General features: G+C 38.6%; 1 protein-coding gene across 5 annotated transcripts; it reads left to right on the top strand.

Annotated features, from left to right (window-relative positions):
• The first annotated feature begins 2258 nt into the window (after window positions 1-2258).
• med25 (mediator complex subunit 25) lies at window positions 2259-21043 on the top strand. 5 transcript variants are annotated; one of them, XM_056242667.1, is made up of 20 exons: window positions 2259-2405; window positions 2913-3053; window positions 3126-3171; window positions 3260-3384; window positions 5362-5460; window positions 5808-5928; window positions 6214-6373; window positions 7302-7435; window positions 8013-8088; window positions 8198-8442; window positions 8539-8625; window positions 11199-11281; window positions 11372-11429; window positions 12808-12915; window positions 13549-13722; window positions 15636-15725; window positions 15905-15976; window positions 18165-18320; window positions 20228-20336; window positions 20521-21043. In XM_056242667.1, the coding sequence occupies exons 2-20, from the start codon at window positions 2929-2931 to the stop codon at window positions 20625-20627; spliced, it is 2175 nt and encodes a 724-aa protein (XP_056098642.1). In that variant the 5' UTR covers window positions 2259-2405; window positions 2913-2928; the 3' UTR covers window positions 20628-21043. The 5 variants fall into 5 exon arrangements, with proteins under 5 accessions (XP_056098642.1, XP_056098641.1, XP_056098639.1 ...); XM_056242666.1 differs by having other exon boundaries at window positions 2260-2405; window positions 11196-11281; window positions 20231-20336; XM_056242664.1 differs by having other exon boundaries at window positions 2260-2405; window positions 11196-11281.
• The last annotated feature ends 1723 nt before the right edge of the window (window positions 21044-22766 follow it).

Raw genomic sequence — 22766 nt, 5'->3', positions numbered from 1 at the left:
TTTACCCACATATTCTGTTATGTCTTTCATTACATATTAAGAATCATCTTTGTATAAAGTTTGGTTAAAATAGCATGGAACCTATATTGATTGGTGAATAAAAAACAAACATTGTTTTTGCCTATAAAAGTCTTTTCATGTCTTTTTATTTTCTTAAAAAAACTGTCATTTTATTAGCATAAAATATGAATAAAATATTTTTTTTCAAAAAAAAAACATTTTTGGTTCTCACTATATATATATATATATATATATATATATATATATATATATATATATATATATATAGGCTACTTTTGTTCAGCAAAGATGCAAATTGATCAAAAAGGCAGTAAGGACTTATTATTATTATTATTATACTTGGACATTATTACCACAACATTTTTAATAAAAATTGTGTTCTTCTGAATTCTTTTCTATTTTTCAGCTGTGATAATAAGACATTTTTCTTCAGCACCAAATCATCATATTAGAATGAATTCTGAAGGATCATGTGACACTGACGACTGGAATAATGATGCTGAAAATTCAGCTTTCACATCACAGTGAAAACATTTATTTTAAACTGTAACAATATTTAACAAGACTACTTATAATATCATTTTTTTTACTAACCCCAAACCTGAACTTGAACTCTTTCTCTTTTTTTTTTCATGCAGTGCATTTTTTTGTCCCGTAAATCATATAGCCTATTATTCTACTATTTATCTAATTGGCTAAAACATGTTTTAGGTAACATAGGCAACCTTATAATAAGTAATAATTAGGATATATTAATCATGTTTTACTGTATTGGAAATGCAGTCAATATTTGTGTGATGCTGTCACTGTCAATCAGTATATGAAGTAAACATTATCAGTGGATTTGTCATTTCTGCTGTTTATTTCTTCATCTGCAAAATCTAATTCCACCCTAGATCACAGAGCTGAGCTAAAGCCTCCAAATTGTGGCACTCCACAAAAGAAAACTCCCTGGAGATGGATGTGGAATAGAGCACACTCTAAAAAAATCCTCATATTTGGACACAGGACATTGGCCCTAAGTTCCGGACAATCATAACTAACCCTATAGGGACCTTCTTCTGTTTACTGACCGTGAAAAGCAAAGGAAGTCAGCCAGGGGGTGTAAGAGAATAGCTTCAAATGGGTTAAACTGATGCAGAGCATTGTTTGCATGGGAGGTTTTAAATATGATGAACTTGATGCTCTTCGTTGCTCACTGGAGAATAGATTCTATTGTTGGAATAAGAGCGAACATGAGAGCGCGCGGAGCCTCAGGGCCACTTAGCTCGCGGCTAGCTCTTCTCGTTTGACAGCAGGTTGGGTCACTTGGGGCAGTCAGAGTAATTATGCACATTCTTGCAGTAAAGAGCAACGGGGACAGGAAACAGTTTGCACACCGACCTAAAAACATGATTCTTTCTCCAATCACTTGCTATCTGTCTCCTCCTTTCTGATATTCAGTGATGTAGCGAAGACTGGACTGACTTGTGTACGTGCAATGTTATTGGTCAAAAAACAAACAAACAAACAAACAAAAACAGTTAGCCTATTATCGGCTACAGTAGCCTATAGCCTATTATCCAGTTGTAAACAGTTCCAAACTGTAATTTATTTTTGGATGACTTTGGTGACATCTACTGTTTACTTAGTTGATTGCTCTTAAATTTAGAAACCGTTGTATGCATAATAATGATGATGATGATGATAATAATAATATACGTTTATGAGATTTAAGATTATTAAAAATATAATTTCTTATTAAAGTAAAATAATGTAAAGCCCAGTTGTAATGCCCATTAGAAACCCTTTATATACTACTATTAATAATTAGCTCAGCTCTGTGATCTAGGCAGGTGGCCAGATTAGACATAGCAGGTGAAAATAATATAGGGCTACTTTAGACCTGTCATAAAAGAAATGCATCTTTAAGTGCATTACAATGAAAACGCATTACAAAAAGCATCAATACATCCCATAAAAAATAGATAAAATATCTTAATTTAACGTAAGATTGAACAAAAGGTTTAGGTAAGTAAAACTAAGTAACTAAGTAGGTTGCTAATAAAGACATATATAGAATAAATAATGGATGGATGGATGTTTTTTGATGGATGCCTAGTTATGTTTGAGGTGGGTTTGAAATTTACATACTCTTGGTAGAAAAATCGATCACTCATGAATCGATTCACCAACCCAGTCATTTTCCGGATCTAAGACCAGACCGGATTGTCGATTGCCGAGCTTAAATCACGATATTTGTTGTCATTACGAACCACATGAACGACGTTCAGATGAAGCTTTCGTAATACAACTAAAGGCGGCTGGTGTACATACAATCAATGTCAATGACTGTATCAGTCCGTTTTATTCTTATTAAAAGTCAGATCTACTTATACTAGCAGGTAAGACACATGAGCTAAATTAGCATTTGAGGATAACGGCTAACGTTAACGTAACTTAAAACACGCTAATACTTGTATGTGTAACGTTAATACTTAAATGTGTTTACGTTGTATGTTTTAGTTTATTTGTATTTGCATTATCCTTCTACGAATTTACTGTTTAATTGGATGAGAAGAGAAAAATATATATATATATTAGCCAAAATGAGGCTTTCAAATCTTTTTTTGACACGGACTGAATCATTGAATCATACAAAAAATGCCTTTGTAGGCGTTTGACTAGGTTTTAAGACCAAATGTGTATGTCATGGTTCGGTACCCTAGATTTTAGAATAGACATGATAATAAACTAACAGTAAAATACAAAATAACAATACATAACACTGCTTTAGAGTCAATACCGGTAGTCACATTAAACATTAAGTGCAAGTGCACTACAATAATGCTATTTAATACTTACAGCAAATGTTCCGTATGAAATTGATCTAATGTCTGTCTTGCTTGCAGACCCAAGGTGACCCATATGGACCCCACCTCCAAGTCTGGGTTGAATCAGGTGTCAGATGTAGTGTTTGTCATAGAGGGAACTGCAAACCTTGGTCCATATTTTGAATCACTTCGGAAAAATTACATACTACCGACTATAGAGTAAGAGCCATCACCTGTTTATTCATTCTGACACTTGTTAGACTTCTTTACCGATCTACTTTGTGATCACAGGTATTTTAATGGAGGACCACCTGCTGAAACTGATTTTGGAGGAGATGTGAGTTGGATGAAGCCGTTTACACTTTCTCTTTTCATTACTGCTATCATTTCAGATATCCCATCTAATGATCTTTTTCCTTTATCAGTATGGTGGCACTCAGTATGGACTGGTGGTCTTCAACACGGTGGATTGTGCTCCAGAATCCTACGTCCAGTGCCACGCTCCAACCAGCTCAGCTTTCGAGTTTGTCTCTTGGATTGACAGCATCCAGTAAGGGCTTCCATCACATTTGCATTTTACAATTGGAATTCTGAGATAAAATTGTGCTCTTGGATGTTTAGATGATCTGTTAGTTATGAGTGTACAGTGTTTCCCACAGAATTAGATTCTATTTGCGGTGGTGTGGTGTTTGGGGACCGGGGGGTGGCGGGGGGGGGGGTTTGATGGGTGCATAAAGGACAAAAGCTTAGGCCGCGCCACAGGGGCCTATATGTATTGTAATGGTGCAAAAAGTCTCTCTCAACATAGAAGCATGTTATCAATAACCTTTATTGGAATATAAATGTACATAAGCTTAGCTGGAGGAATCTGTGAGGGCAACGGACAAGAAAATTGGTGTACCCAGGGCAGGCTTAGTAACAAATACCCTTGTATGGTTGTCTTGTCTATACACTAAACATTATTGCTGTCAAAATAAATGATTAATCCAAGTGATTAATCAAAAAATAAAAATAACTCATAATCCTGATTGATACCTTCCTGATTGATACCTTCCTGGTATGTACTATGCTCAATTATATAGCAGGGCTCTCAAGTTTTAAAGACAGGCAGCAGGAGTGACAGAATCACAATTCCAGGATATGCTTTTTTTCTTTGGTTGCGTTAAATCTTACCCAGATACAATAGTGCTATTTTCTGATTGGCTATTGTGTAGCCCTTTCTTATTTTTGATTGGCTGATAAGTGGCAGGCTCGACTGCAGAACTCCAGGGGATACGCGCTTGATTCCTGCCGCTTCCATAGTGAGAGCGGCGCGGCCGGAGACATTTTGGGCACTGTGGCATATTAAATATATTATAAACAGTTTTTCCGCGAGAGAAATACAAAAGACCGAAATGAGTGACTGTGATGCTCAATGCGTGACACTTGAGAGCTCTGATTTAGCTAATGGCAACAATGTTGCAGGTGCGATGCACCGTACAAACCGGAATATGTTTATACTTCTCATCCAACCACAATCAAATGCACTCTATCCAGATGGCGCGATTTATCTGGATAGTTTTTTTTTTTTTTTTTCGATTACAAGCAGAAATGAAAACAAGCCGAAACGAAAAAGCAGTAACAAGGCTATTTTTAAAATGTAAGGAGTAGAAAGTAGCCTACAGATAATTGCGTGAAAATGTAAGGAGTAGAAGTAAAAAGTCGGCTGAAAAACAATTAGGCTACTCCAGTAAAGTATAGATACCCAAAATGTGTGTTTGGACAGAATACGAGACAGAGTTCTTTATTAAATTCATTAAAGACCAAATACAGGAATACTGGCTTCTAAACCTCAAAGAAATGCCACAATCAAGACCTCGGAGCAGAAATAAGTGAGAAAACACCTCACATGTGCCGCTCACAGTATAAGGGTCTTTCCTTGCCATTAATGCTTGGATATCACGCTTAGGACTACGTCTCTTTACATTAATAATAATAATAATGTCTAGTGCGGTGGCTGTGTTTTAAATATAAACCAACCAACATCCGTTGCCATGATTTTTGGAATGACTGATCACGATAGGAAAAAATGACGTTTTAGTCGCATAACATCGTTTAATGGAAACGCCGTCATTTCGCAAGCGCGAATCTGTAATGGAAACGCGACAGCATTTAACATAGATTAACTTCTCAGTTATAGTGTTCATTATACTAACCATTAAACTCCGGATTGATTCTGGAGGAATAAGCACCGGCAACAATCTCATGTTTTGATTCAGATCGTGCTCGAAGAGGAGGGGAAGGGCTATTCGCGTCTCCGTTGTCAGTTTGTGAGAGGGGGAGGGAGGGAGAAAGCTGCGCGCAGCTCTACAATAAAATACAATTTACCCATATTAAATAGTTAAAAAATCTGAAAATCAATCCGCGGCGGTCAGCGTTGATATTGTGGCGAGCCGCCACAAATTAATGCATGTATGGGAAACCCTGGTGTATATCTGCTTTAAAGACTTTCATGTTTTAAATGCTTACGATGATGCTTTTTGCACAGATTCATGGGAGGCGGAGCAGAGAGCTGCAGTCTCATAGCTGAGGGTCTTTCTGTGGCCCTGCAGCTCTTTGACGACTTCAAAAAGATGAGGGAGCAAATGTGAGTTCTTGAACTTGTTCTGTGGAATCAAAATTCTGCTGTCTTATTTCTCCATTTTACTAAGATTTAGGATGTGAAAGATGCAATATAATTTGTGTTGCAGACAAAATGATGTATGTAAACAGCTCAAGGGCAGATTTTGTTTGCGATACTAAACTTATGTGACAATGCATTTTTAGGGATGACATCACGCACACCATTTTATCAGCAAAAGACCAATTGTATGTAAACAGGCTGGGCTGGAGACAGCAAATGTTCGCAAACATTTTTTAAAGCATTTTCATTTTGTCGATAACTGAATAGCACAAAAAGGTGGATGGAAACTTAACTATTGTTTTTCTCTTTAGTGGTCAGACCCACAAGGTTTGTGTGCTGCTGTGTAATTCTCCTCCATACTTACTACCGGCTGTGGAGAGCGTCAGCTATACAGGCTGCACTGCAGACAGCCTGGTCCAGATCATACGTGACGTGAGTCTGCACTGCATTCGTTTGTTCAGTTATTTATTTCCTATTTGTGATGTAATGATAGACTATTTGTAATGTAATGTATTTGCCTTGATACTGGTCATACTGGTTGATGCTATCATAGTCTACAATATGATGTGTTATTATGTTATTTTTTCCACTGTGTAGTCTTGACAAATTTTAAGCTGAGCCATTTATTTATAGAAGGTGGTGTCTGTTTCTCATATGTAATTAATGAATTTATAATCATTTTTATTTATTTATTTACTTTTTTTTTTGTGGCTGTAGCGGGGGATCCATTTTTCTGTAATTGCCCCAAGAAAACTTCCAGCGCTTCGCTCTCTTTTTGAACGAGCATCTTCGGTAGCAGGTGCACCAGAATCCTCACACCCAGACTACAGTCAAGACCCCTTTCACATGGTGTTAGTCAGGGGCATTGCACTTCCTGGTAAGAAAGACACTTGCCTTGATGTGTTTATGAATGTGCTGTGATATATCCTCAACAGTTTTTGTCAGCAGGTGGACAGCCCTATTTTGGCACATGGGAGGAGATAAAATAGTATTTTATTGTATTATTTAGGGGTGTAACGAGACTCATGTCACGATTTAATACAATTCTGAACTCACAATACAATTGCAATACTTTAAGCCACATTTTTTTACTACTTTAAACCATTTACATTTACTTGTTACTTCTTCCTTCTAAGACGTATGATAAAAAGTTAACAAAAATGTACTGCTGATTAAAATGTTAAATGGTAACACTAGAATAAAATATTCATGATTCTGAAGCTGAAAATACAGAATTTGTTGGACACGTAAGCCTGCACTGTCACTGACTACAGCACATGGGTTTCAAATGATCAGTACAACCAATCACAGTTCTAATCGCAAAGTGTATCAAAATGACTGTTCTCAAACTTTAAAGGGTTAGTTCAACCAAAAATTCAAATGCTGTCTTTATTTACTCACCCTCATGGCGTTCTCACTTGTCTCACACGCATGTACATTTGAACGTCCATGTTTACTACAGTATGTGCGTTGATCAGTAAATCTGATCATATAAAGCCATCGTGTCTCTTCAGAAGACTTGGATTAAACAGCTCGTTTGATTATTTTGACGATGCCTTTATGACCGTTTTTGAATCTTTGTACATTTTAGTGGAATGGACTTTAAATGGAGGTACAGAAATGAGGATGTGACTTGGATAAAACTAACTCTATATTGCAATACATATCGTTCACATCACCGATAGATATCGCCACATTATCACTGTAAACCTTTAGACCTCTAGTAGTATTAGATTTGCTCTGGTTAATGCTTTGTTACGTGTGTGTGTGTGTGTGTGTGTGTGTGTGTGTGTGTGTGTGTCCAGTTGCTCCTGGAGGAGGTTCTGGTCCAGTCTCCCTTAAACCTGTCTTGCCACCTCAGTCTCTGCCTGTGTCCCATTCTCCTCTGGGGACTGTAGCCCAGACTCCTCCTCAGATGAGTACAGCCCTTCCATACCAGGTGTGTGTCAGTTAATAGAAATGAATAGAATTACTCATTTCCATTCAATTCAATTAAAGCTCTAATTAAAAAGTGTGTGCGTAACAAAATCACAGTAGATCTCAAAGTCGTTCAGATCCAAGAAATGTATATGATGGTGTGAGTGAGATGCCAGTCTGCACTGTTTGGCACAGGGAAAATAGGGACAGCAAAAATATATGCCGTTTTAATGAGCGATTAATTGTCTCAGTTCACTTACCATTGGCAGGTGAAGTAAAAGGTTAATTTTTGTCTCTGTCTCATTGCTTCAGTGATGTAGAGCAGTCTATTCATTCTGAACCTTTCTGTGCCTAATTGGAAGCACATTATTGGTAATACACAGCCTCATTTTGATTCTTAAGATAAGACTAACAGCTGTTATAATCTCATTTGAATAGATCTAAGTGGTAGATAAGATGTGCATGAATGCATTTGTATTCTGTGGAAAGATCTGGCTTTGTTTTCAAATGAGGCTGTGCACACTAATGATGAGGCCTCATGACTGTTGTCCTTCTGTTACACACACACACAAAAACACTCTCACACTCTCTGCCCATAGAATCCCTCTCTAAACGCTGCCCATGATGCAGCACAGAAGGCATTAGAAGCTGCAAATCAGCAGCAGAAGAGTCGATGTGAGTCAAAATTTTATTTCTGCGTCTTGGATTTTCTGCTGTGTTCCTGCTTTACCTATTGTCTGTATATGAAACACCATTTACTGAGTTGTTTTTGTTTTGTTTGCAGTTCCTCAAATGCCAACTCCACCTTTCAGCCAACCACCAGTTCTCCCATCAGGGGGTAAACCCAGCCTATCTACAGTTACCACAGTGTCACCGCCAGTGTTAACGCAGCAAGTTCCACCTCAGCAGCCCCAACAGCAACCACAAGTCCCACCACCAGGCCCGCCCGCACCCAACCAGCAACCTCCTCAGGCCCCTCAGCAGCAGCCCAACAATCAGCAGACACCTCCACCAACTCAGCCTGGCATGGTCAGACTTGAGAAATGTATTTCTGTGGATACTGTTTCATTTGGATTCTTCCTCTTTATCATGCTCTTGCCCTATCAATAAATTCTTATTTTCCAGACTGCTGTACCTGCGCCCACGGCTGGGGCACAGCAGGGTGTTGCCAACAAGATTGTGGCGTGGAGTGGAGTTCTAGAATGGCAGGAGGTGAGAAGCTTATACTAGTGATGTCATGGTAATTTTTGCACACTGAATGGTGATTAGTAGGGCGTCCCCTAATAAATGACCAAACGTTAGTCGATAAGAAGACGCTTAGTCGACCAAAGTTTAAATTAGTTTAAAAAAAAAATCTACTGGAAGTGGCAAAGTCACGTAGTCCATGACGGACAGATCGTAACAAAGCTGGTCCATATGGTAATTGCAGTGCGTCGGGCAGGAAATCGAAAGGTTTGCCTATCACTCATCAGCCTAACTGTGGCTTATCATTTGAAACCTAGTAGTAGCCTAACATTTGCACACTTTACATGGCCGCTCGCTCCAACGTTAACCTCGATAAATGTTCTATTATTGGCACATATCCAAGTGTTCCTGGAGGAGCAGGCGCAGTAATTTTTTCCTGATGACAGCGGAAAGAACTTAACATACTTCGTCATTTTTTGTCATATAAGAGTAAAGAGTAAAACAACATTCGAAACTGTAAAGGGTCTACTTTGTGCTTTTGTAAAATAAAGAAAACAACCAGGGTGCTCTTTCTGCCATCTTGTGTCACAAAAATGAACTGAAACTCAGCGTATACTTGCCTCACAGACATTAGAAATATGTCTAGACATTTTGAAATGTCTACTTTTAAATAAACCAATTCAAATCGAAAACAAATACTCTTTGATTATGTAATCTGTATGAAACATCCTTTTCTCTCTAAAGGTGCGTCCACTACACTGAGGAGGTGACGAGTCAGCATTTTCAACTACGTCTTTGCAGCTGATGCTGACAAAAAAAAACACTAGTTTATTAATTAATTATCAAAATGTTCAGTTTCCTTTCTGTTTTTTTTTCCAGACAGATTTATAATCATTACTTTTGGCAAGCTTTATGCGAGCAGCGAGCGATTACATCACTTTTTTTAACGCAATATACCACAATTTGCTAAATAAATATGTGGATGGGAAACTATTTACTGTAATATTTCTATACTGAACTGTGATTAGTCTGGATTATATGGTTTAGTACAAGTAAGAACAGAAAATGCCCCAAAATTATGAATAACCTTTCTTAACGTTGCTAATAACAAGCCAGTGTTGTTATTTTTAACAATAGCTAAAACTACTAAAAATCATTTTCTTTATTGAAATAAAGCTGGAATAAAAGTAAAAAAAAAAAAAAAAAAAAAAAAATACTAAAACTGAAATAAAAATAAATTGAAGCTAAATATGTAAGAAATTAAAAAAGGACAAAGCAAATAAACAAACTAAAACGTAAACTAAAATTAAAAGGAAGTAGTATTAAATAAAAAAAAAAGTATATCAATAATACTTAAATAACACTGTTGCAAGATACGACAGCGTTGTATGAATTGTGTCCTAAACAACTGCCTGCACCAAGCAGGTGTGCGACGGGTGTTTTGTTTGTGGTTTCCTACTGGATAAGGAGACATGATTAGTGTCTCAATTAATCTTTCCGAAAGACTCCCATAACTTACCTGTAAAATGTAGGCTTTTCTAGATGTGTGTAAAAGATTGATTCGCTCACTGAGACTGAAACTGTTTAAGCTATCTAGTCGCATTTCATTGATGTATTGTTAGGTGACCCTTGGGTATTGTGCCTGAGATGCCATTTGCGCAGACTGTAATGAAATCAATGCTGTTTCTTGATTTCTGTTTGATTTACGGGAGATGCCCTCTCTTTAGATTAATGAAGCTCTATTGACCATTCCACAATGGCCACGAGATCATCTCAGGGGGCGTCTTAGCAATGAATGTTCTCAAACACATAGTCGACTATTGAAATGTTTTCCTTTGACAATGGGTCAACACAAATGATCAGGAAACAAAAACACAGACGCACACGTCGTGGTCATTATCACCATCTGGTCAATAACATGCCAGCAAACCAATGCGTGCTTATCAAGCATGGCGGCACGCTCCGTTGCTGAGGCCTGTCGCGGAGTCACCATCTGGATGATGAGTTCACACAGCTCATCGTACACTATTCGCAAACACAAACACTGCCAAGCTGCGCTGTGTAAATTAAATCAATAGCAATTCTGCCCCACAACTCTGTCGATCAGCAGATGAGTCCTGCTTTTCATCCACACTGTCCTTTTGCAGCGATACTGTAGGGTGGTTTGCAGTTAGGATGTGCAAATCTGGTATATTTTCAAAATTGAATAGCTGTTTGCTTGAGTCAACAAGTCTGTCTAAACGAAGCCCTGAAAAATTAGGTTCCATCAGACGTTTCCTTGGGGGAAATATTCTTGTGTTCAAAAACTGCAGGGATCTTGAGGCAAATTTAGCTATTTTGTGGTTCGTTTGCTCATTGCTTGTACTGTTTTGATTGACATAATAATGTAGCAGCTGTTCCGTTGCCAGTGCGATCTCTCTTGTTGGAAGTTGCACACACAGGTTGTTTATTTCACGAGACCTCCTGCCTTGAGTCCCACCATCCATCTCTGCCAGCAAAGTCTTTTTACTCTGTATGTTAACCTCTTCATCTTATTCTGCCTCTCCTTTTTTCCTTCCCCCTGTCACCTTTCCCTCTGTCTCCATCAATCACCGCAGAAGCCCAAGGCTTCCTCCGTGGACTCCAACACAAAACTTACACGCTCCCTGCCCTGCCAGGTCCAAGTGAGCCAAGGGGAGAATCTGTGAGTTACTCCCGTTTTGCCCAGATTTGCATAATGTAGGATAAATGGTAGAGATGCACAGAGAGAATGACGTGGTGTGTTTTGTTTCAGAAATACAGACCAGTGGCCACAGAAGCTGATCATGCAGCTCATCCCTCAGCAGCTCCTGGTAAATGTGAACATTGTCATTCCCTGCAGGATACATTACTCTGCTTGCAAAGGAAGCAATTTCTTTTCATTCTTCTTTTTCTCCTCCATTATCTTTCAGTGTTTTCTTTCCTCCATTTTCTCTGTCATCTCCTATTTCTTCATCATTGTCCTCTCTTCCTTTTTTCTTTTTCTTCTTCCTGCATCATCTTCTAATTTTTGTTCTTCTCCTTTTCAATCCTTTCTTCCTTTTTTCCTCTCCATCATTTCCTCCTCTTCATAATCGTCATCTCCTCCCTTTTCTTCGTCTATATTTGTTCATGCTCTTCCTCATTTCTTTTTCTGCACCTTTTCTTTTCCTCCTCCAAATATTTTCCTCTTCCTTTTTTCTACTCCTTCATTTCCTCCCCTACCTTAAAGTGATAAATTCATCCAAAATTGAAAATTGTCATCATTTGCTCAACCTTGTGTTTTTCTAAACCTGTATGAGTTTATTCTTTCTGTTGAACACAAAAGAAGATATTTTAAGGAATACTGGTAACCAGACAGTTGATGGGCCCCATTGACTTCCATATTTTTTTTTTTCCTACTATGGAAGTCAATGCTACCGTCAACTGTTTGATTACCAACATTCTTTAAAATATCACGTGGCCACGTGTAGCACTTTTATGATGGATGGATGCACTTTTATGGACTTCAAAACAGAAACAGTAATTCACTGCCATTTTAAAGCTGGGAAGAGCCAGGACATTTTTTAATATAACTCTAATTGTATTTGTCTGAAAGAAGAATGTCATATACACCTAGGATGACTTGAGGGTGAGTAAATCATGGGCTAATTTTCATTTTTAGGTGGACTATGCTTTTAATCATCACCTCATTTTCTCCTTTTTCTTCTCCTCTTCCTTTTCTACTCTATCATCATCTCCTCCTCTTCCTTAATAATCATCTCTTGATTAATTGATCATCTTTTTCTCATAATTCCCTTTCTCCCCCTTTTATCTTCTCCTCCTTGTCCTCCTTTCTCCACCATCTTTTTCTCCTGCTCGTTATTTTGTCCTTCTACTTTTGATTCACTCCCTGCGTTTGACTATGCGTACTTCCTTGCTACACACAGTAAGCTAAATACAGTAAATAAGTAGAATGTTAATTTAAAGACTATTCATTGTACAAATTAATACCTTTAAAAAATAATTAGACTTATACTATAAATGTATTTAAATTAGATCAATATTTAAATTAGATAATTTAAAAAAAAATAATCTCCTATTGACTTTAAACTGGCATTCAAACTGCTTTTGTTAATTTCATCCTAATACACATTCTGAAGTGTTGGTCAAATGTCTGGGTCACATGGGTTATTAATACAATGATCCATATGTCATCTTGTCTTTCTATAGACTACTCTGGGCCCTCTATTCAGGAACTCTCGTATGGTGCAGTTTCTCTTCACTAATAAAGATATGGAGTCTTTGAAGGGACTGTATCGCATTATGACCAATGGATTTGTGAGTACATGAACAGCATCGTATTTATAACCTCCTCCTGTAAGTTACATCAGTCAGTTCAAGAATTAATAATCAGGCTTAATAACTTCTCATATAGAACAGATTTGTTATGTTGCCTATGCATATATCTGTGTTTTTATTGTATTTCTCATTGCAGACTACTAAAGAGAATGTGATAGTGTGTAATAATGCTCTTCAGCCTCTTGGGGGAGTTCTTCCTCTGCTTTTAAGTGTCACTGCAGCAAAATAAAAAGATTTTCACATTTAGTTATGGGGAAAAAAGTCTCATGAAAAAAAAAAAAAAATCAGCAAATTCACACAGCCAGCATTTCCTCTGAAAATGAAAGGGTCTGAAATGAACCTTTACCCTGGAGCTAGATCCCTTGACGCAGACTAAGAGATCTGTCAGTAGTGAATCACCATTAACACTGATTAAATTCAGTTTTAGGTTCAATCTGTGTCTGGAAAATGGCTGCTTAGTTCATTTTAATTCTGTCTTCAAATATAATCATGCAGGCTCAGGCAGCTCTCCAGTCAGCTCTCTACTTGTGTGTGCTGTCTAGATGTGTGGATTGCCACATAGTTTGATGTATATGTGTATCTATATATATGTGTGTGTGTGTGTGTGTGTAGGCTGGCTGTGTGCACTTCCCCCACAGTGCTCCATGTGAGGTGCGTGTGCTGATGCTGCTGTACTCGTCTAGGAAGAGGATCTTCATGGGACTCATCCCTAATGACCAAAGCGGATTCGTCAATGGTATTCGGCAGGTCATCACTAACCACAAACAAGTGCAGCAGCACCGATCGGTGAGTCACACAAAATGGTGTTGTTTTCAGTACAAATAAACACACTTATTTATGATGCAAACTAAGCAGCATAAAATTTTTTAATTGTTAATATACACAAAAAACATGCACAGATGTGATGTAATCCACATCTAAAGTAAAACAATCTTTTTGTTTCTGTAAAATGTTTACGTGTAAAATAACAAAAGTTATTTAACAGTTTATTTAAAAATGAAAAAGTCTCTGGTTTTGCATTTGTTGCCCACATAATGCACACAGCATCTAACATTAACACTCTCTAAGTGCTAATTGCGAGTTAAATGTAGTTTTTCCAATTTAAAACAAAGATCCACAAGGTTAAAGACAACATTGCAAAATTGTATCCATGTGTCTCTGGCGCATGTCCTGGTTGGCATCAACATGCCAGCTAAACAGCTAACAGTTTCAATGATCACTAATTGAAAGGGGAGAAAAAATGAGGATCATTCCAGCCATTCTAAAGGTAACCTGAGGTAACATAAGGCCCTGATTTACCATGACATTGTTGGAAAAAATGCTTGAATTTCACTCTCAAGGAATATTCTGAGTAAAGAGCCAGTAAAATTGAAGAGCCAGTGAGACTTGTTAAGTATATGTGGAATTTGGAGCTTATTCTTTCGCAATAAATTCCCAATGAAGGTTTTCCTCAGATCTGTCTCACCTTTTTTTTGCATCCCTGGACATAATGTTGATATCAAAAAAATTATAATAATTTCAACTTGTCCCTCTTTAAATTTTTTTAAAAAAATGAATAAATGTCTGGGTTACAGTGAGACACATACAGGCCAAATCGTAAATGTTAAAATTACATAATTTTAATGTGAAAAAAATCACTTACCTTTTCTATGTAAATTTCTCTGTTTTTTCAACTTCATTGCAATGACAATGGAATGCCTTAAACCCTAAAATGGCGGTAAAAATGACAAACTGACCCTTTTTACTTCAATTGCAATCATCTCACCATTACATTGACTTGGCACATTAACATTATGCCACAAGTGCTGTTGATTGAGCATAACTTGGATTGAACCCTACATTTGAAAACTGCGTTTTCGTTTCAAAATGCTCTCAATCCACACTAGTATTTTCAAGCATTTTCCAAAAGTTTCATGGCCACACTAAAAAGTCAAATTAACCTTATTGTGCATGCGAAAAGCCTCATAAACGCTTGCTTGGATTATGCCGACGGAACAGACATAATCAAGTACTCATGGTATTCTTCTCCCAGGATCATTTTATTTTGCAAAATATTTCACCATTCACTGATGCGTTCAGTTCGCACTCACTCACCATTATAGGTTTGGTCTAAACGCAACTGCCCTAATGTTTTGCCGCAGAACAGCAATTGGGAGTATATTTTCTGTCGTCTTTGCAGGACTGTGATATGAAGAGTGTACAAAGAAACATATCAACAGTGTGAAAGTGAATAGAACATAACAGGCACAATACCGGGTATAAACATAGATATCTATCAGTACAATATGATTCACATGACTAAAAATGTGTCATTGTTTTCGAATACCTCCGTTTTCAACGACATTTTCAAATTTATCCACTTGGGAGTGCATTTTCAAAAAGCTCCGTCTCTGTTGACAAAAATGCCGTCTCAGTGTGGACGAAAGGCCAAAACAGAGAGGAAAAATATGCGTTTTCAACGTATTAGTGTGAACAAGGTCACAGTCACACACTTGAAAATGTGCATGCACATGAACTCTAGCGTAACAACATACAATAATGAAAACAAATACACCATTATGAAAAGACCTGCATTTTTGGACACTTCAGAGAAACCAAAAAGCTATTTTGCTTGAGAAGTGTGCTTATGCCACATTTGTTTTAATTCTGTCAGTAATTCATTGTATGTCCTTTTTTTTTGGATGAACAATGCTGGTCAGATGCAACCTGGACAGGTCCCGTCCAATCAGAACTTCCTCAACAGACCGCCGGGCCCCATCCCTGTTACGCATGGCAACGTGCAACAGCAGGTAAACCAGCAGTGCTTCTTCCCCTCTCTTCTCTCCCCTGCCCTGCTCTCTCTCTCTCTCTGTCTCTCTTGCCCTGTGCACTCACCCGGTTTGTATTTCTCCTCGGCCTGAGATGGAATGTGCATGCTGTTCTAAACCCTCCTCGTCTCCTCCTCTCTGTCCCTCTCTTTCTGCCTCAGTCTGTGGTGGTGGGCTTGCCCTCCGTCAGTCAGGTCACACTGATGGAGGACCAGCAGAGACAAAACAACATGGTGAGAATCAGAAACACAATTATACACGCATGCATGCACACACGCAGGACCGCGATTCCTGCAAACACAGGATTTCACCACTTGATTTTCTGCCATTTCAGCACCAATCTTGTGAACAGCGCCATGTGTTAAAGGGGACATTTCTGAAACAAGTCTCTTGTGATCACCAAGGCAGCATCTATTTGATCAAAAATACAGTAAAACAGTAATATAAAGAAACATTACTTATTATTATCAATTTTAAAAACAGTTGTGCTGCTTAATATTTTTGTGGAAACCTGCATACATTTTTCTGGATTCTGAAATGTTTTGTAACAAATATCTTTACTGGCCAATTTGATTTAATACATCTTTGCTACATGAAAGTAATAATTTCTTCTTTTTTTTAAACAAATGCTGACCCCAAACTTTAGAACGGTAGTGTAGTCTAGTCCATTTATGAAACTAAGATGCAAAAGCGTGTCATTAAAAATGTGCCATAGTCACCTACTTTTCATTTACATATCAACACCTTTTCAGTATTCAGCATCTAGACAGTGGAGTTGTTACTCATTTCAAATGCTAAGAGGTTAGCCAAACATAACAGAAGTCATTTACATATAGATGTCTTAAAGATACAGCCTGATTAAAGGTCAGAAAGAGGATAGTGTCACATTGACATGAAGCCTGGTCTGCTTTACAGCTTATTCTGTCCAATAAACTCCCAGTTAGACAGCAACCAGTGCTGTGCAGTTCATCCCATTCTCGAATAAATGACTCATGAGTTGGTTCTTTTAAGTGAATACAAATCAAACTGCGAGACCAATGTAGTCCGATTCCTGAATGGATGACTGACGAGTTGGTTATTTTTAATGAATCAAAAACATTCTGCGCGAGCAGTGTGTCACATGTTTTACATAAGGCTGTTGGGCCTTCAGTCAGTTTAGTTTCTGTTCTTATGACAACGCTTAGTTTAAAATACAGATGAAATTTGTCAGTAGTATTTTATTTATAAAAGTAATTAACGAATGCATGAAATATGCTACTCAATTGTTTTGTATTATGTAATATTGAATTGCATTTATTCCGCACCTGGAATCATTACATTTTCCTTTGGTTTCCTAGCCTGGATGCCAGCCCGAACCCCGCCCACAATATTTTTTGGTCGGGAAGTTCGGTCTGGACTCGATCCATTGAGGAGTAATTATGATCGGTTCAGAAATCGGCGGGCCAATCAAATTGCCAGGGCGGGCTTTATACGATGATGGACAGATGATCTGCAGTTACGTAATCATCGCGTTATCAAAGAGCGCTTGGGTTGAACTGGTTTCCCTCAAAGATGACTGCAGATGGAGAATTGAGATGTATAGATTCTGCTATCGCGTCTGTTGTAAAAGAAATCGACAGCGCATTAATTTTAAAAGACGAACAGAGAACTGCAATCAAGGCATTTGTCGATCGGAAAGATGTGTTTGCCGTCCTTCCTACGGCAAAAGTTTAATTTATCAGCCCTCTCCGATGGTCGCTAAGAAGATGGGACGCAATGAAAACCCTGTGGTCGTTGTGGTTTCTCCTTTGGTCGAACTCATGGAGGACCAAGTAAAAGAAGCAACACTCATTATTTTACTACTTCTTCCAGCGGGCGTGTAGTTGAGTTCTGTTGACAACTATGCGTAGCTCAACATACGTCACTTACTGCGTTGCTCTGATTGGTTGTAGGTCTATCCAATTGAGTGCAGAGTTTTTTTTTTTTTTCCTGGTTCGGTTAAGACACGCCTCATAATCAAAGCCCTTTGGAGCAGTATCAGACTCACATTCTGACTAGAATATGAGTATGACGAAGTCAGGCTAATGGTTTCCATCCCTAGAAGAAACAATTCTGCTTGTGAATATCCAGTTTACTTCAGTTTACCAACTGTGTCAAACAAAACTCTGAATATCTATATTCTATATAATAGAGTGAAAATGGTTATGTAAGTAAACAAATAAGTTACAACTGTATTTGATGCAGGAAGCCTTGACTTGTATTATAAGTGGACTCCTGGGAAAAATGTCCCCTTTAATACCATTAACACAGGTACAGTGGTCTGTATTCACAGCTCTTTCACACAGAACTAGCACTTATGTAATATAGTGTTTTACAGCAGTGCCTTCTAATGTTCACTTACATTCTTTTTTCATCACTGTGTGTGATTTTGGTTTCCATTAGCTGAGAGCAGCCGCAACAGGCAATCAACAGCCGCCAGTCACTGGTGCTCCGCCCAATCAGGGCCAAGCTCAAGCCCAGGCTCCTGGTGGCATGCTCCGGCTCCCAAACCCAGGCGCAAACCCCCAACTCCGCAGTCTCCTCCTCAGCCAACAACCTGTAAGTGTGTGCAGTGAATAGCACATGATGCCCTTCCACACCACTTCCACTCGTTTCTCTGAAAACCAATGCTACAGCCAGTTATTCTACTGTGAAATGTACGTTCCGTGTCGAAATGACGTTTTTTGTTTTGGTCTGTGCGATACCACACATTGCCAATTTAGTATTTCGACACCCCGAGTTGCCAGTTGGTGGAAAACACAGAATATTGCAACCATGGAAACCAGCAAACAAACTCAGAGATCAAAGTCCACCCGACATATAAAGCCTCGGCATCCATCTAAAAATCTCTATGAACGGGAGCATATTAAAACAGTGATAAATCAACTCATAAACTTGCAAGTCTCCTCGCCTTCCATTGTCAAGTGCGCTCGGTTCTGTTGCATGTCCTCAATCTGGCAACCCGCGTGAGCATTGAGTCTGAGGAGGAGTGGGCGGGGGAAACAACTCTCTCCAATATTTAGAATTTGGATTGCAGTACCCATTTCAACCAATAGCTGTCAATATTACATACTGCACCTTTAATTACAATAACAATTATTATTAATAATTATTCATTAGAATTAGCAGGTATAAAAGCTGGGAATGAGCAATCTATTAAGAGCCTAAGTTCCCGTCCGAACTGAAGCCCTGTTTATTTATTTTATGCTTTCGCTGCTTGCGAATCACCTTATACTGTTCACCAGCAAGCTCCAAGATTTGCACGAGCTGTTCCTATTGTGACGCTGATAATAAAATGTGGGACCCTTTTATGGAGAATTTACAACTTTAAAACGGTATAGAGAAAGCCAAACGTGATCTAAAACAGCCACATAAATTAAAGACATAAATTAGAAACTTTTTAAACTACTCATGACTCATACCCACTCATACTATAATTTATCACGTTTTATTTTATTTGTGATACATTTTGACTAACTTGTAGAACTTTTATTAGATAATATTTTTGATTATAGATTTTTATTACAACTGTGGCATGTTGTAGCTAGCTATAGTTTCTAAATGTGTAGGTTTCTATTTTTCATAACAAATGCTATAGATCTATACAAAAATAAAGAAGTCAACATTGGCCTAAGCATAGTAATGAGTCCTCATCAATGGCCTTACCTGTAATTATAGCCTTATTGTAACAAATGCTACAATTGTAAGATTACAAGAACTATGGTACATTATCATAAGGGGAAATACAAGTTAGGATCAAGAGCTTTAAAGTCTGGACAAAACAATCAGTTTTTCCCCATGTGTAAAATGTGTTTTGTTCTAATGATGACTGACAGGAAAAACCTGGCGTTCAGACATGGCCAAAATCATTAAGAGTCTGTTAGGACTAGGAAATAAACATTTTCAGTGTAAAAATGTTAAGAAAATTCACGTTCACTTCCCATGGGACTTTGAAGTAGATAATTCTGTCAAACTAATAAGGTTTCAGATGCCTAAATAATGTAGAATACACCAAATATCCTGTAAACAAGTCATTGTTAAAGGTGGGGTATGTGATTTTCTTTTGTGACCATTTTTTCGAAATCACTTGAAATCCTATTCCTAACCTACTTACAGCCACTGAGTTAGAAGCACTGAAATGAAAATTAAGCAATTTAATCATCCGTGGAACGGGCAGGACTCAAAACTCCAGCCAATCATTTCCAAGACCACCTAGAATCATTGGACAGAAAATGCGTCAATCAAACGGTCGTACCATACCCCCCTCCCCCCCGCGCGCGTGTCCCCTTCGTGTGCATACTCAAAGCTCGTGACCCAGTCACAGTACGTGCAAGTCGCCCCGGTACAGAGAGAGAGAGAGAGTAAGTGCAATCTCGCGCATCTGAGTTTTGCAGATGCATGATTCATCTCTCCAATCACAGTTCGGCTTGCATTGATATGCCATCATCTCATCTCTCTCTCTTTAGCAGGGTGGGATGCAGGGCATGCAGGGAATGCATCCCATCCAGCAGATGGTCCATCCAGCACCAGGAGGGGGCGCTCAGATGCAGGCTCAATGGAGGCAGCCTCACCAAGGTAACACTTAATTTCCAGTATGGTATCATTAGCACAATTTATTTTTATCACATCTGTGACCTTGTTAATTGTGTAAGAGATTTCATTTATTTGCTGTGGTTTGTACAACTATTTTTGTTTCATTTTTTATTAAAACCTCTTGGATTTTTTAGACATTTATTTAATAAGTTTCACATTCCCACAGGTCCACTGATGATCCCTACAGGTCCACGTGGGCCAGTCGCACAGAATCCTGGGATGCCTTCAGTTTCGAGTGTCATGGAGGATGAAATTCTTATGGACCTTATCTAAGGACCACTTTACCCATCATTCTTTGCTTCAGAGGTTTCATTATGGAATACGAGAGTCATCTAAGCTCTGTTCTTTTTACTTTTTAGTTATAAGCAAGTACGTAGGGGACGAATATCGGTGTTTAGAGATCAGGACATTATTTTGATACTCATGTATTCGTTGACGCATTTAAACACAAGCCTATCACCGTATCATGTGAGTGGTAACACAATTTTTCACACAGATGGGACCGAAGAGCAAGACATTTAAAAAAACAGGCTCTTTCGTCATTCTACACCTCTTCTCGCCTCGAGATGAATAGTTCGAATCCGGTTGCTATTCTATTTTTATGAAAGTTTTACTTTTTCTTAATTTGTCTTTTGAAATCAAGTAATGTTGTTTTATGAAAATAAAATAAACTTAATTTTCTCAAGCAATTTTTGTATTCAAGGTCTTCCTTAAAGTGATAGTTCACCCCAAAAATTCTAATTTTATCATTTACTCGCCTTCATGTTCCAAACCTGTATGCATTTCTCTCTTTTTTTCCTTCTAAACAAAAAAGAAGATATTTTAAATGCTGGCAAACAATATCCATACAATGAAAGTCAAAGGGAACCGAAACTTAGTTACCAACATTCTTCTCTCTACAAAAGAAAGAGTCCTACAGGTTTGGAATGACATGAGTGCGAGTAAATGAACTATCTCTTTAAGGCAAAGTATTTGTTTGTTAACCTAGTAGTGGTGTGATGGGGGCGGACGAGTGACTTAAATAGACTGAATGATAGGTTGCAAAACGCTTGATTCTGCCAAATGGTGTCACAGCGTTAAAATTAACCACTCCAATATGTCATGGAACCATACAGTGGACCCCTGTGCCAAGTAGTTCTACCAGATGGCAGCACTTGGCCACGCTTTCCTTGGCATAACACATAATCAGGCTGGACACAGACACAATGTACGACTACAATCCACACGTATACGGAGATATCTTGGATCAGTGTGGACGTATATGCATATTCTGACACTGAACAATCCTGATTAACCATCTTTTGTGCTGAGCAAACTATTTGTATGGCCATCACTAAATGTGACTGTCCCATCATGCTTATTCTTTCAGTGCACCCTGAGGCATTAAAGCTTTGTGTGCGACATTACTATATATCTGTCACATTAGGAATGCATGTTCTGAACCTATCGCACCAGTAATGGGAACATGGGAGCACAATGCGAGTTACCAACCGCTGACATTCAGGAGAATTAAACAGCCTCCGGTCAGAGAGCAGTCGAGCGTTTGCGCTAGCATGCACGTTTTGTGTGCTTTTTCACGTGCAGACCTCTTAGTACACAGACACACATTCTCACACAGACAGGAAGTGATGTTAGTCCCTGTCACCTGGGAGACGGAGACGGTTGCTAAGATACGCTGACACTGGGATCTGATTCTAAGCTTTCTCTCCATCCCTCTTTCACACACACGCCGCATACACTCATAGATAGAGGCTCTTCTGTCTCGCAGTGGCGGCTGCTCATCCCTTTCGCTGCCATCCAGGTCACGTCAACCGCTGAACAACTGTGCTCTACGTGCCCTTGCTTTTTTCCTTCTCTGCTTTCTTAACTTTCACACTTTTCAGTTTGCGGATGTGCCTATTTCATGCCAGCTCTGTTTAGATGGCACTCCTTGGGATACGCAGACTGTTTGCACTTATCACAGTTTGATGTGTGTTGATGCACATTTTCTGGCTTGTTATTGTCTAAATAAAGCATTGGAGTAGCATCGCAGCGAGTAAATCGCTGCAGCGCAGACAGTGATGACTGGTGCCTCTGCTTCAGTATATTAAACGTGAGGAGTTGGACCATTCTGCTCACTCATCTGGAAGAGCGAGTATTGTTCCAGTTCCAGTGGCCGTATGGCTGCATTTAATCTTGCAGCGTCTGCTCGAACGACGTTGAGCCGTGTGGCCAAGGGAATAAGTGGGTCACGGAGCCACACAGAGTTTGTTTTAGGGAGCGTTCGCTTTGTGTTTTATATTTAAAACAAAAGTCAGTCAGTGGCAGGAGAACGGAAGTAGAGTGTTGTTTTACCTCCAGAGATGTTTGTCTTGCACTGGCGGAAAAAAAGCGGCCTCCGGGGCAGAGATGCATCTGTGACCTTAATAGATG

Source organism: Rhinichthys klamathensis, unplaced genomic scaffold (genome assembly GCF_029890125.1).
Source record: "Rhinichthys klamathensis goyatoka isolate OS25496 unplaced genomic scaffold, OSU_Roscu_1.1 h1tg000739l_1, whole genome shotgun sequence".
In the NCBI taxonomy this organism is placed as follows: domain Eukaryota; kingdom Metazoa; phylum Chordata; class Actinopteri; order Cypriniformes; family Leuciscidae; genus Rhinichthys; species Rhinichthys klamathensis.
The sequence above is the reverse complement of the archived record's forward strand: the minus strand, read 5'-3'. Positions and strand labels throughout refer to the sequence as shown.